Source organism: Aptenodytes patagonicus, chromosome 24 (assembly GCF_965638725.1).
Source record: "Aptenodytes patagonicus chromosome 24, bAptPat1.pri.cur, whole genome shotgun sequence".
Lineage (NCBI taxonomy): Eukaryota > Metazoa > Chordata > Aves > Sphenisciformes > Spheniscidae > Aptenodytes > Aptenodytes patagonicus.
This window is the reverse complement of record NC_134972.1, coordinates 4,157,488-4,168,775: the sequence shown is the minus strand read 5'-3', so window position 1 is coordinate 4,168,775 and position 11,288 is coordinate 4,157,488. Positions and strand designations below refer to the sequence as shown.

At 61.9% G+C, this 11,288-nt stretch overlaps 1 protein-coding gene across 6 annotated transcripts in view; it reads left to right on the top strand.

The window, feature by feature from the left end:
* Positions 1 to 359: 359 nt before the first annotated feature.
* FGFR1 (fibroblast growth factor receptor 1) overlaps positions 360 to 11,288 on the top strand; it is a 31,220-nt gene continuing 20,291 nt past the window's right edge. For 5 of the 6 annotated variants that reach the window (XM_076358907.1, XM_076358904.1, XM_076358903.1 and 2 more), the window contains exon 1: positions 7,556 to 7,708. In XM_076358907.1, the coding sequence (XP_076215022.1) occupies positions 7,618 to 7,708 (91 nt within the window). In that variant the 5' untranslated portion in view covers positions 7,556 to 7,617. Of the gene's footprint in view, positions 408 to 7,499; positions 7,709 to 11,288 lie in introns of those variants that run through there. The other variant, XM_076358906.1, reaches the window with a different exon arrangement.

Here is an 11,288-nt window from a genome sequence, read left to right as displayed (position 1 = left end):
GCAGCCCGGGGGCTCCGGGCGGGGGGGGGACGGGGGACGGAGGACGGCCCCTTGGCGACTACAAGCCCCATCAGGCCGCTGAGGAGGAGGAGGACGGAGGGTGGGAGGAAGGCGGGGGAGGAGCCGGGAGGAGGCGGTGGGGCGGTGCGGGAGCGGCTCAGTCCGGCGGCGGCGGGCGCACGGCGGGGACGCGGCGGCGCGGGCAGCGGCAACGGCAGCGGCGGCCGTCGGGGCGGCCGCGCCTCCGGGAGCGCCTCCCGCCGCCACCTCGGGGCCGGCCCCGCCATGGGGCGGCCGCTGTGAGCGCGGCGGCGGCGGGGCTGCGCCTCTCGCCCCGGCCGGGGCTCCCCTCCATTGTTCCCGGGAGCGGCGGGCACCGCGCCGCCGCCGCCGCCCGCGGGGCTCCGGTGAGTACCGCCGCCGCGCTCCGGCCGGGGCTGCCCGAGGCCGGGACCGGCACCGCGGCGGGGAGCGGGACCGCGGGGCATCGCTTTGTGCTCCGCGCGGCTGGCGGCGGGGGCCCGATCCGGGACCTGGGACCACTCCCGTCCCGCGGGGATCCCCGGACCCCCCCGGTGCGCCCGTCGCCCGTGGCGGGGCCGCTTGACGACGGCCCCGGCTTGCCGGCACCGGGGAGGCTTCGGTTTGCGGGCGCTGGAGGTTTGCGGGCACCGGGGGGGCTCCAGTTTGCGGGAGCTGGGGGTCTGCGGGCAGCGGGGGGGCTCCGAGTTGCGGGAGCCGGGGGTTTGCGGGCACCGGGGCGGTCCGGTGTGCGTGTGTCGGGAGCCCCGGTTTGCAGACCCCGGGGGCTGCAGGCAGCGGGGGCCCCGGTTTGCAGCCGCTCCGCGGCCGGAGCCGCTCGGCGGGCGGCAGTTTTGAAAGGCGGCGGGTCCGAGCCCGTCCTTCGGGCCGAGCCGAGGCTGGAAACCTCCCCGCAGCCCCGGCCCCGGGGCGGGCTGGGGCCCGAGACCCCTCCCGGCTGCGGGGGAGCCCGGCCGGGGAGCTGGGGGTTGTTTTCCGAGTTGCTGCCTGGCCCCTGTTCCCGAAAAGTTGTAAAGCGGGAGCCTCGCGGCTTCCAGAAGAAGATGGAAAAGGAGCTGGGTTTGGTTTTGTTTAAGATTTCGGATTCTGGGGCGTTGAGGTGGTCACCGAGGATGGAGGTGCTCGGAATAACGCGGTCCTAGAGTTTATGTTTCCCTTTGTGTTTGCAAGCTGCCCGCGGGGCGGTGGGGGACTCCGAGTGCCTCCTTTATCCAAACTCTTCGCGGGTCTCTAGGAATCGCTCTCGTTTGTACATGGCGAACGCGCAGGGAGTGCGGCAGTGGCGTAGCGGCTGGCTACGCGTGCGATGCGATAGTTATCTGCTGGGCCGATGTGCGCAGCCCTCAGCACCGGGGTGGGTTTCGGGTGGCGTTTTTGATTGCGGCGTTTGTGATTTTTGCTGTTGGGGCCGTGAGCCGCGGTTGCAGCCAGCTGCAACCTTGTGTGAGGCAGGAGCAGAGCTGGGAGCAGGGGCTGCGTGTCCATGTGTAACGTGTTCGGGTTACACCGAGGAGCACTGAAGCCACCTCGCGATTCCCTTCTCTGCCCGGATTGTTGAGTTACTGCCCCGTGTCTTGAGTGTCACGGCTGGCTGGTGCAGCTTCCTTCCCGTCAATGTTTAAACCTTAACAGTGCAGTTTGCCCAACTGCTTGCATTAGTAAAACAGATGGGCTCGGAGGCTGCTGGTCTGCCAGGGTCCCAGCCAGAGTGAAATTGGGATTTGTGTTGAGGCGGAGGCGGTGATTTGCTCCGGCTGGAGATCTCTGGGTGCTGACCAGCTGGATGTGAGTGTGCGTGCAGAGGAGTGGGGGCGCAGGGGGGCAGCCACCCTGCCCAGCCCTGGGGATGCTGCAGGAGTGCGGCCCCCGCAGACCGCTCTGGCTAGCAGCCATTTTCCCCACACAGGAGCACTTCCTCCCTTAATCTCTGTGGTGGCTGGCATGCACTGTTGCCTTTTTGTTGTGTTGCTCAGAGAGGATTAAAATAAATAGTCCCTGCCCTGGCAGGGCGAGGGCAGGAGCAGCGCTGTTCCAAAAGCATCCCACGTGTGCATTCGTCGGCTCCGGGCTTTGCTACGTGCGAGGTGCCTGCCATGGGAGCGCTGCCTGCCCCAGCCGTGCTGGGAAGGAGCTCAGATTGCTTTCAGGTGTGAACTGGAGCTCCCTGTTTATTTATCTACCTAAAAACGTAAACTGAACTAGGACCTGTATTGCCTCCAGCCCCAGCTGGTTTCCCCCTGATGCTCTGGCCCCCCAAGCCCTGGCTGCTAGAAGGGGCCACTCGACTGGGGCTGGGTCGCAGATGCTCATCCCATCCCGGCAATTCAGCTTTCTCCCACACTGGGGACCTTCTGCTTCTGGACGTGAAGGCAAATGTGAACAGTTGGGGATATGCGTGCTGGAGAAGTGTGTGTCCTTCTCCTCCCAGCAGCTTTCCTTGGGGGAGCTGAATGTAGCGAAAAAACCCCATTCAGCTCCTTCCCAGGCTGGATAACAAGCCTCTGCCTCTTCCAGGGGATGGCAGGCTGTGGTTGTGTCCCAGTGTCCCTGTCCGGGACCAGTCTGCTGCCAGAGCAGTCAGTGGTACCAGCCCAGTGGCGATTTTCGGGTACCAATGAATGCTCTGTAGGTCTGAAAATCAAGCCCTCGGGTAGGGATCCCTGAATTTGAGGATGCTTCTTAAACTGAACTGGTTTTACAGAGATCTGTGGGTGAGGCTGGGCCTTTCCCCATCCTTCCTGCCCCACATGACAGGCTCCCCTGCCGCTGGATGCCCACAGTGTGCAGTGAACTCAGTGCTAGAGATACCCCGGGTAGCTGTAAGGCCTTGCAGCAGGCTGCAGCACATATGGCCGGGAAGGGTTAATGCAGTATGTGTGCTGCACAGTTGGATATTTATTTTTCCAAGCATGCGTCTGCTTTAAGCATTATAGTTTTTCCCTGTAGTTATATTTGCAGTTGTGTTTGCTTTTTATTTCAGCAAATACTTGGTTCCTGACCTGAGCTGCTGGCTGGGGCAAGGGAGCGCTGGGCGAGGGAAAGGCTTTTCTCCGTGTTGCCCACGAATTTTGCCTTTGGCGTGCCCTTCTTCCCCAAGGGCGCCTGGAGGGCTGCTTGTGTTGAGCCTCAGAGAAAAATTGAGTTTCCTTTCTGTATTTTGGAGCTGGAGTGCATCTGTGCCAGGCAAGGTCTCACGCTGGCAGTCACCACCTCTCCACCCCAAGAGACGTGTGGCCCCAAGCTGTGTGCAGCCCCCCACCCCGGGCTCCTGAAGCCTTGCAGACCTGGGAGCCGAGCTCAGACTCTTCTCCCTGTTGAATTTGGCCTTGCCCTGTTGTTTTTCTGCCTGCTGCGTTACACGCTGGTTGCTGGCGCCGAGGCACCCCAGCGCTCGCCTGCCTCCGGGACGCTCTGATGTGGTGGATGCTCCACAAGCCAGCTCTGCTCCAACGGGGAGGCGGCGGCTGCGTGAGCGGAGGCAAAGCTGCCCCGGTCCAGAGCCATCCCAGCCCCACCGAGCCGACCGGCAGCAGCTACCCCCCTGTCGCAGCCAGCAGCACGAGCACACGGAGCCTGCTCCTGGGGGATCAGATCAGGGGCTCCCCTGCGGGACAGCACGGCATTGCAGAAAGCCCCAGGCTGAGCCTGGGCTCTGAGCCCCGGGTGCCCCAGCCACGCACCCTGCTCCGGCACCAGCTCCTGCCTTTGGCTCCTTGGATGCATTCCTGGGGATGAGCTGTGGGACGGGAAGGGGCTTCCCCGCTACACTCAGCTCAGAAATTTTCAGCGCAGGCTGCCGCCCGAGTGTGGAAGGTCCCGTCTTGTGCCGTGTCTCTGGGACAGCTCAGCCTGGTGACTCACGGGCATGGGAGAGGCGAGAGGTGAAAGTGCAGCCCTCGGTGTTCCCGAGGACAACAGGGGAGACAGATTGCATGAGGCTGCTTCTCACGAACGCACGGGCGTACAAAGGCGGTGTGAGAGCATCTTCCCCGACACGCGGGTGTGCAGGGAGCGTGTGCCCCTGGGAGGGTGCACAGGTGGGCACAGGGGTGTCCGTCACTGCTCCGAAATAGCTCTGTGGGTGTGATGACCAGTTGTAATTGCAGTCTCAGAGGCAGGTCTCCGAGGGGCAGTTAGCCCTGGCTCCTCTCTTACTGCTTCCATTTTTAGTTGTTTGAATCCACCCCTGAGCAGTAAATTGCAGTGTGCCAGGGCCGTGGGTAGCGGGGACGGTGCCCGGCAGGAGCCGGAGACCCACCCTGCTCAGGCTGCCATCCTCCCGAGCAAACGGTTTCCTGTTGGGATTTATATAAAAGCTGTATAAACACAGAGAAGAGCCATGCTGTTGTTTGCACAGGTAGGAGCACTCTCCCCGCTTCCTCGCCTCCTTGCCGAGCGGGCGCAGAGGAGCCCCAGGGGGGCAGGGGCAGGCGCCGTGGGGCTCCCCAGGCTCCCTTTTACCTTGGGAAGGAGGGAAGGGTCTGTGCTGCCCCATCCCTTTAGCATCCACTCCTCTCTGAACACCAGGATTTCCTAGGGTGCTGCTGAGCCTGTCCGGGGGGAGCAGGCAGGATGCTTGGCTTGACCCCTGTGTGCAGGATGCGTCCCTGTCCTGCACCTGTCTGCCTTCTAGCAAAGCCATAGCTGCTGCCACCTCCCTTTCTGCCCCGGGGAGCCGAGCATTGGTCGTGCACTCCCTCTGGATCTTGGCACGTGTCCCTCCCTCCCTCCCTCTCCCTCCCAGTGACTCTCCCAGACGTGGGGCAGCTCTTCACTGCCAAGTGATCCATACGCCATGGAAATATGCTGCTGTCGAGCCCCTGAATCAGCTGGAAGGCGCCCGCTCCGAGGTGTATCTGGAGAAGGGCTTTGCTGTGCGCCGAGCCAGCACTGACTCATTTTTCAGGAACTGCTGCTTCTGGAGGCGCTGCGCTCCCCTCCCTCCATCCCTCCCTCCCTCCCTCCCCTCGGCGCGGGGCCGGCTCGGGAGGCCCACGCAGACGCTCCCCATTAGGGCATGTTCCGGGGGGCATGTGCTGTCGATAAACAAAACCACTTAGAGACAGAAAATAATTTCCAGAAATACCAAAGACTTTTTTTTTTTTCCCACAAAGAATTCCACCTCCCCCTTCCAAACCCTGATAAATTGTTAACATTCAATAACTATTTTAAAGCGTGCTGCCTGGCGCCTGGGAGCGCTGGCGCTTGGAGATAACGCCAGTGTTTGCTGGGTGCCGCTTTTCTCTGCCCGACTGCTTGTGTCAATACTTTGGGTCCCAAATGTTCCTGCACCAGCCAGAGCCAGAGCAGTTGGGGCAGGGAGGAGGCAGCCGGAGCCCCCAAACCTGCACCCCGGCTGGGTTTTCTTGGGCTGCAGAGGCTGCTCAGGATGTCTGAGCTCCCCGGGCGGCACCCAGCGTTAAACAGGAGCCCTGTGGGGCTGGCGCTGGTGGCTGCTCAGCCCATTCCCAGGGAAAAGCCAGCACTTCGGGCAAGAGGAGCGAAGGGTCTCGCTCCCTCGCTGGAACAGGAGAGGCGGTGGCCGGAGCTCCGACGGACCAAGTATGTGGGGAGGATGAGTAGTGGCTTATTACTCACTACAATTATTACTCACTGTTTTTAACAATGCATGCTTTAGACGTCTTACGGCGAAAGGAAGCACTTGTTCACACAGCAGGTTGGGAACGGCTCAGCACGGGACTTCGGGGAGCACGAGTCAGTGGGGAGAGGAACGGGGTGAGCTCAGGATACTCGGCAAGGGCTACGGGGCATGGAGGTACGGCTGCACCCTGGGGAGGTGCTCTGGCCTCTGGCTGCCAGAGCCTGGAGGAGGGTTTCGGGGATGGTATCATCCTGTCCACACCCTGGTCCTTGCACTTCTGGAGCATCTGCTGCCAGCAGCACCCTGGCCGGACCAGCACGGCCGTGCTCGGGTTGTGCAATTAACTGGGCAGGGATCTCGCCGGCAAGCTCTTCGGCAAAGCCCAGTAGGACAATTAATGACGACCAGTGTCAGGACCTCCATCCCAGGCTTCTGCGGAGTGGCAGATGTGTCGCGGGGGTGGAGTGCAGGGGTTTGCTCGCATCCATACTGCTGGGAACAGTTGGCCAGGGGCGGCTGGGCTTGGGCTTTGGCTCCAGTGTCCCCCTCAAACGTGTTTTGGCAGAGCTCCACGCTCCTAGTGTGGCAGGAAGGAGGGACAGTCAGAGGGAAGGAGGGATGAGGGCCGTAGAGGGCACATCCCCGGGGCACCCTGAGCTGGGATTGGGCTCCGCTGGGTCTCCCTGTGCCAGAACCTGGCTCTGATGTCTCCCTGCACGGAGCGGTCCCCTGTCAGGGGAAGGGGATGGGGACCCGAGGGGACGGGTGGGCTGGAGAGCCTGGCGTGAGAGCTGGCAGGGATGAGAGCGAATTGCAGTATCGGCCGTGGAAGCTGGGGGATTTCTCCCCAAATGGCCGCTCCGAAAACAGCTGTCAGTGGAAAGAGATCTGCCGCACGCGGGAGCGGGGTGAGGTGCCGGCTAACCCCTTCAGCTCCAGGAAGGCGTTTCCATAGGGGGTGGCTGCGTGCATGCCCTATAGATCCTATGGGGATGGAGGGGGCTGGGGTTTGCAGCAGGATCTGCTTCGCCCGGGGGTGCACGGTGACATGGACAACGTCAGATTTTGGTCTGGATACATGGAATTTGCCTCAGCGAAGCCTTGGGTCAGCCACAGCGGAGCAAGGTGCTGCTGGTCCTGGAGTGCCCGGGGGTCCTGGGCTGGGTCCTGGCGCTGTCCAGGGCGTTTGGGGCAGAAGATGTTGTGGAAACAAGGGAGAGAGGCAGGAAGGCATTTGCCTGCAGGTGTGTTCGCACAGGGGAGAAGTGGCTTTTCAGAGCCCAACAGAAACATTTCTTCCATCCCACGGAACTTGTCAAGATTTTGAGATTATTTTTCATCTGAGCAAAGTTAAAGAAAACTAAGAAATTTGTGGGAGCTGCCACACTGTGATGACCCAGCTTGGGCCGAGGGGGTTTTTGTTTCAAAAATTTTGCAGCATTTTGATCTTTATGGGAGTTCCTCTTTTCAGCACAAACTAAGTGCAGGAAGAGGAGAGCAGAAATCTCTCTTTCTTTAACCGTAGTTTGAAAATTTCTCCCACCGTTCTGGGAAATTTTGCTGCATTCCATTCTGCTTCGCCAGCGGTTTTACTCTCGACACATCAGCGCTTTTATGCAGGAAAACATAACCCTGCCAGTCAGCGCTGGGTCGCTTCAGGCTGCAGAGGGGTCTGCGGGGACCTGCCACCATGGGTTCGGGGACATCTCGTCGTCTGGGCTGGATGCTCGAGGAGCATCGCCTGCGATGGCGAGCACGTCCCACCCGCAGAGCTGTGCTGTGCACAGAGGGGGCTGGATGGTGGGATGTGGGGATGCATCTCGCCCTGCCCTGACTCTGCTTTCCTCGTTCGCAGCTCGGAAGGGCTGACGGCCCGGCGGAGACCCCCCCCGCGCCCGCCCGGGGCCAGCCCGGGGTCCCCATGGAGTGGGAGTTGCGGAGCCCAGTCGCCGAGCAGTAGCCGCAGCAGTGGGATGTTTACCTGGCGGTGCCTCATCCTTTGGGCTGTGCTGGTCACAGCCGCGCTCTCAGCTGCCAGGCCGGCCCCCACCCTGCCCGACCAAGGTAAGACGAGCAAACCACCACGGCCGCGCCGGGGAGCGCCCGGCTCCCTCGGCCTTTGCGTTTCTCTTCTGGCGATAAGATAGCTGGTCTCCCTTGCAGGAGAGGCAGAGGCTGGTGCAAGGTCCAGCCGCAGGGGCTGCTGCGGGGGCGCGGGCGCGTCTCCCGGCAGCAGCACGGTGCTGTGTGGCCGCCCGGGAGCTGCTGACTGGTGCCAGTGGGGACGTGGTGCATGTTGTCTGCTGAGGGCAATTTGCGTGGGCACAAAAAGTGCGTGCACGGTTCCAGCGTTGCCCGTGGACGTTTTAAACCTGGAGGGAAATTGTGGCAAAACCCGACGTTGTTGGTTTGGAGAAGGATACAAAGCCCTGGGGGCTGTGTCCCCAGCAGGGGGGTCATTGTGTGTCACGGCACTTGCTTCCCTGTGATGATCTGCAGCCCCGAGACGAGTGTGAAGCCTTCTCCCACCCCTGCTTGACACTGGGGTGATCCTGGGCTCAGCAGGTGGGGACGAGGATTTGGGTGCAGGGTACCGGTGCAGGCTTTGCCAGCTGGCAGCGCGTGGGATGAACGCACCCCGCAGAGACCCCTGGGGTGCTCCAGTGTTGCTTCCAGCTGGGGAATGCCCACGGGGCTGGGTTCAAAGCCAGGTCTGCCTCAGGCAGTTCCTGCAATCCTGATCTCTGCACCGTTGTGAGGCGTCGCTGGGGCTGGGGAGCACAGCCGCAGATGAGGGCATCCCCCTCGCTTTTCATCACTGCTTTCCCCTAAAAGCCTTGCAAAGGCTTGTGGCCCGCGACGGGCAGGCTGGGGGTTTGCTCCTGCCGCAGCCCTGCAAAGCTCCGGAGCCCGGTGGCATCCCGAGATGCAGTGGATGGGCTGAGTGGGTCACCTGGCCCTGGAGACAGCTGGCCCCGATAGAAAGCACCGCTCTAGCATTTCAAAGCCTTGGCCTTCCCCTTGGTGAGGCAGAGAATAAACAGACCAGGCAGCGCCGTGTAGGACTTCTGACTTACTGCCTTTTGGTTTTAATTACCCAAGAATGTCTGGTCTGTGGGGTACTGCTTTTCTTTTTAAGGCTCATTCCCCCTTCCCTCTTCCTCCCACCAAAACCCTGAGAGGCTGATTGCTGGTGCTGCCGGCACAGTCCCGGTGCTGCACGGTGCCCCGTTGAACAGCCTCGCTCCCCGTGCCCGCGGTCCCTTCACGGCTCAGGGCTTGGGACAGGGCGGGAGCTGGCACCAGCAAGCAAACTGCGCTGCGGCTGGTGTCCCCACACCGGCCTCGGTGGGGGACAGCTGGGTGGTCCTGGCTGGAAGCATGCCATGATGCTGTGGCCGGCGGGCTGGGGTGAGTGCCTCTGGTCCGAGCAGCAGGTACCCTGGTCACAGATACATCCCATGAGATAGCTGGAGCTGTGCGTGGTCCCTGGGGAGCTGCAGGCTCCAGAGAGGAGCCCGGGCAAAGCATCACTCACGGGGACCATCTCCGAGATTTTTCCATTGGCATGCTTACTCCCTGCTTCTGTAAATAACGCAGCTGACAGTGGTAAACATGTTTTTCTCAGGAGATTGCTCTTCCTGGAAGAGGTTTCCTCACAGTGTTTGGGGTAAGGATGGCTCTCATGCCGCCGAGAGAGTGGTGCTGGCAGCCTCAGCCCTGGCTATCACGTTGGGAAAGCTGTTGGGGTGTTCAGGCTGAGGGCTAATTTGAGCAAAGGTGGGTTTCAGGGTGCTTAAGGAGCTCTGCAGCCCCCCGAGGGTTTGGGTAGCAGCATCAGGCGGCGGCAGTGGAGGAGGAGAGGTTGGAGAGGAAGGAGCTGGTTCCTCGCCAGCCTCATGCCAGGGCTAACAATAACCTCTGGAAACGTTTCCCGACATGGTTCTCACCAGGGTGGCCAATTAGTGCCACAGCAGGAGCCTGGCTGGGGCAGAGTCCGTCCCTTGGCTCTGGGGCTGGCTGGTGGGAACAAAATGTTCCTGGCAGGACATGTGGGATGGGTAGAGCCGGTCCTGGGCCAGGACCCGCAGCCAGGGCCGCGCCGCCGGCACCTTGCAGGTCACCGGCCAGGGCGGGCTCCGGATCCAGCCCTGGGGGAGTTTGGGGTCCCACGGGGTGTTCATGGGGGCTCAGCTCCCATGCTGTGGGGCATCATGTCCCCGAGGCTGGGCTCACTGTCGTTCCCCTTGCATTGCCACCGGCTCACGAGCATCGCCTGCGCCGGCCGGGGGGCAGCAGCGGCCGTGCTCGGGTCCCCTCCGCAGCAGAGGCAGCAGCTTTCCCGGACTTTGTTCTGGATGTTTATGGGGTTTCAGTTTACTCCCAGTTCTGAGGCAGCTAAGCTCCCTTCTCAGGGCGTGAGTAATCCCCCGCGCCCGGCCAGCGGCCCCTGCCTCGCTGCAGAGGAGGATTTTCAGTTGCTGGCCCGCCTCTCCTCGTGGTGTGGGGAGGGGGCTTGGGAACTCTGCCTTTGTCAGGGGCTCGCTCCTGTTACTCAAAAATCTGCAGCAAATAAAATATTAATGGGCACTTACTGCATTTTATAGTTACCTAAATTTGGAGGTGGTAAAAAAATCCTAGTTAAGAGGAAAAGCCAAGAAATTTCCATGAGCAACCTCCATCACCCTCCCTCACAAAGCCAGTCTTTGTCTTCAGGTTAAATAGAAACCTGCAGAAAATTGCCGAGGGGATTTTTTTCCTCTCTTCTTGTCTGCTATTGTCCTTGCGCTGTTCAGGCATTTCCACCCACTCGGGGTCTGCCTCATCCCTGCCTGGGGAGTGCTGGGGGTGCAAAGCAGCCAAGCAGGTTTTCGTGGGGAGCCAGGCACTGCCGTGTCCCAGGGAGGGGGTCCTGCCTTGTGCAGCTTGTTTTGGGGCACGCTCAGCCCCAACAGCCACCCTGGTGCAGCAAATACTTTCCCAGGGGATGCATCTGCCCTCCGGAGTGGGGGCGGGGGTTTGTAGAGGAGCCTGGGGCTGCAGCCCCCCACCAAGAGGCTCAGGGTCCCCGTTGGGGCAGGGGGCGGAGGGCTGCCCCATTTCCCGGTGCCGCTGTCCGCCCAGCTGGTCACAGGCTTAACCTCCCCCCGGCCCCATCTGCGGGGCCAGCGGGGGCCCTGGCTCCCAGGGAGCAGGGCTTTGTTGTGCCGGGCTCATCCAGGGGGTCTTGATCCGGACCCAGCGGAGGCCAAAAGTCCGGGGCCGGGAGAGTGCTCAGCCCGGGCACCTCTGGGGACCTCTGTGAGCATGGGGCTGTGCTGCCTCCTCCTCTCCCCAAAACTCTCTCAGTGCTGGCAGGAGCATTACATGTGAACGTGGAGGCTGTAATCTGCACCACCCACCCCCCCCCAGCAGCAAAGATGTTTGGGGCTCTTTGGCACAGCTGTAGCCTGGGACATGCTGTCACCAGCCACAGCATCCCTGGAGGTGGCACAGCGAGGGTCCTTGGCTTGTCCCCGCTGCTCCCCGGGTGGACTGCTGGCCCTTGGCTTTGTCCTCCCCTCCCCATTTCCCTGCTGTCCAGCCCCCCCCACCTTGTTTTTGCAGCTCTCAGTGTCTCACCACCCCTTGCCCCAGGGGTTCA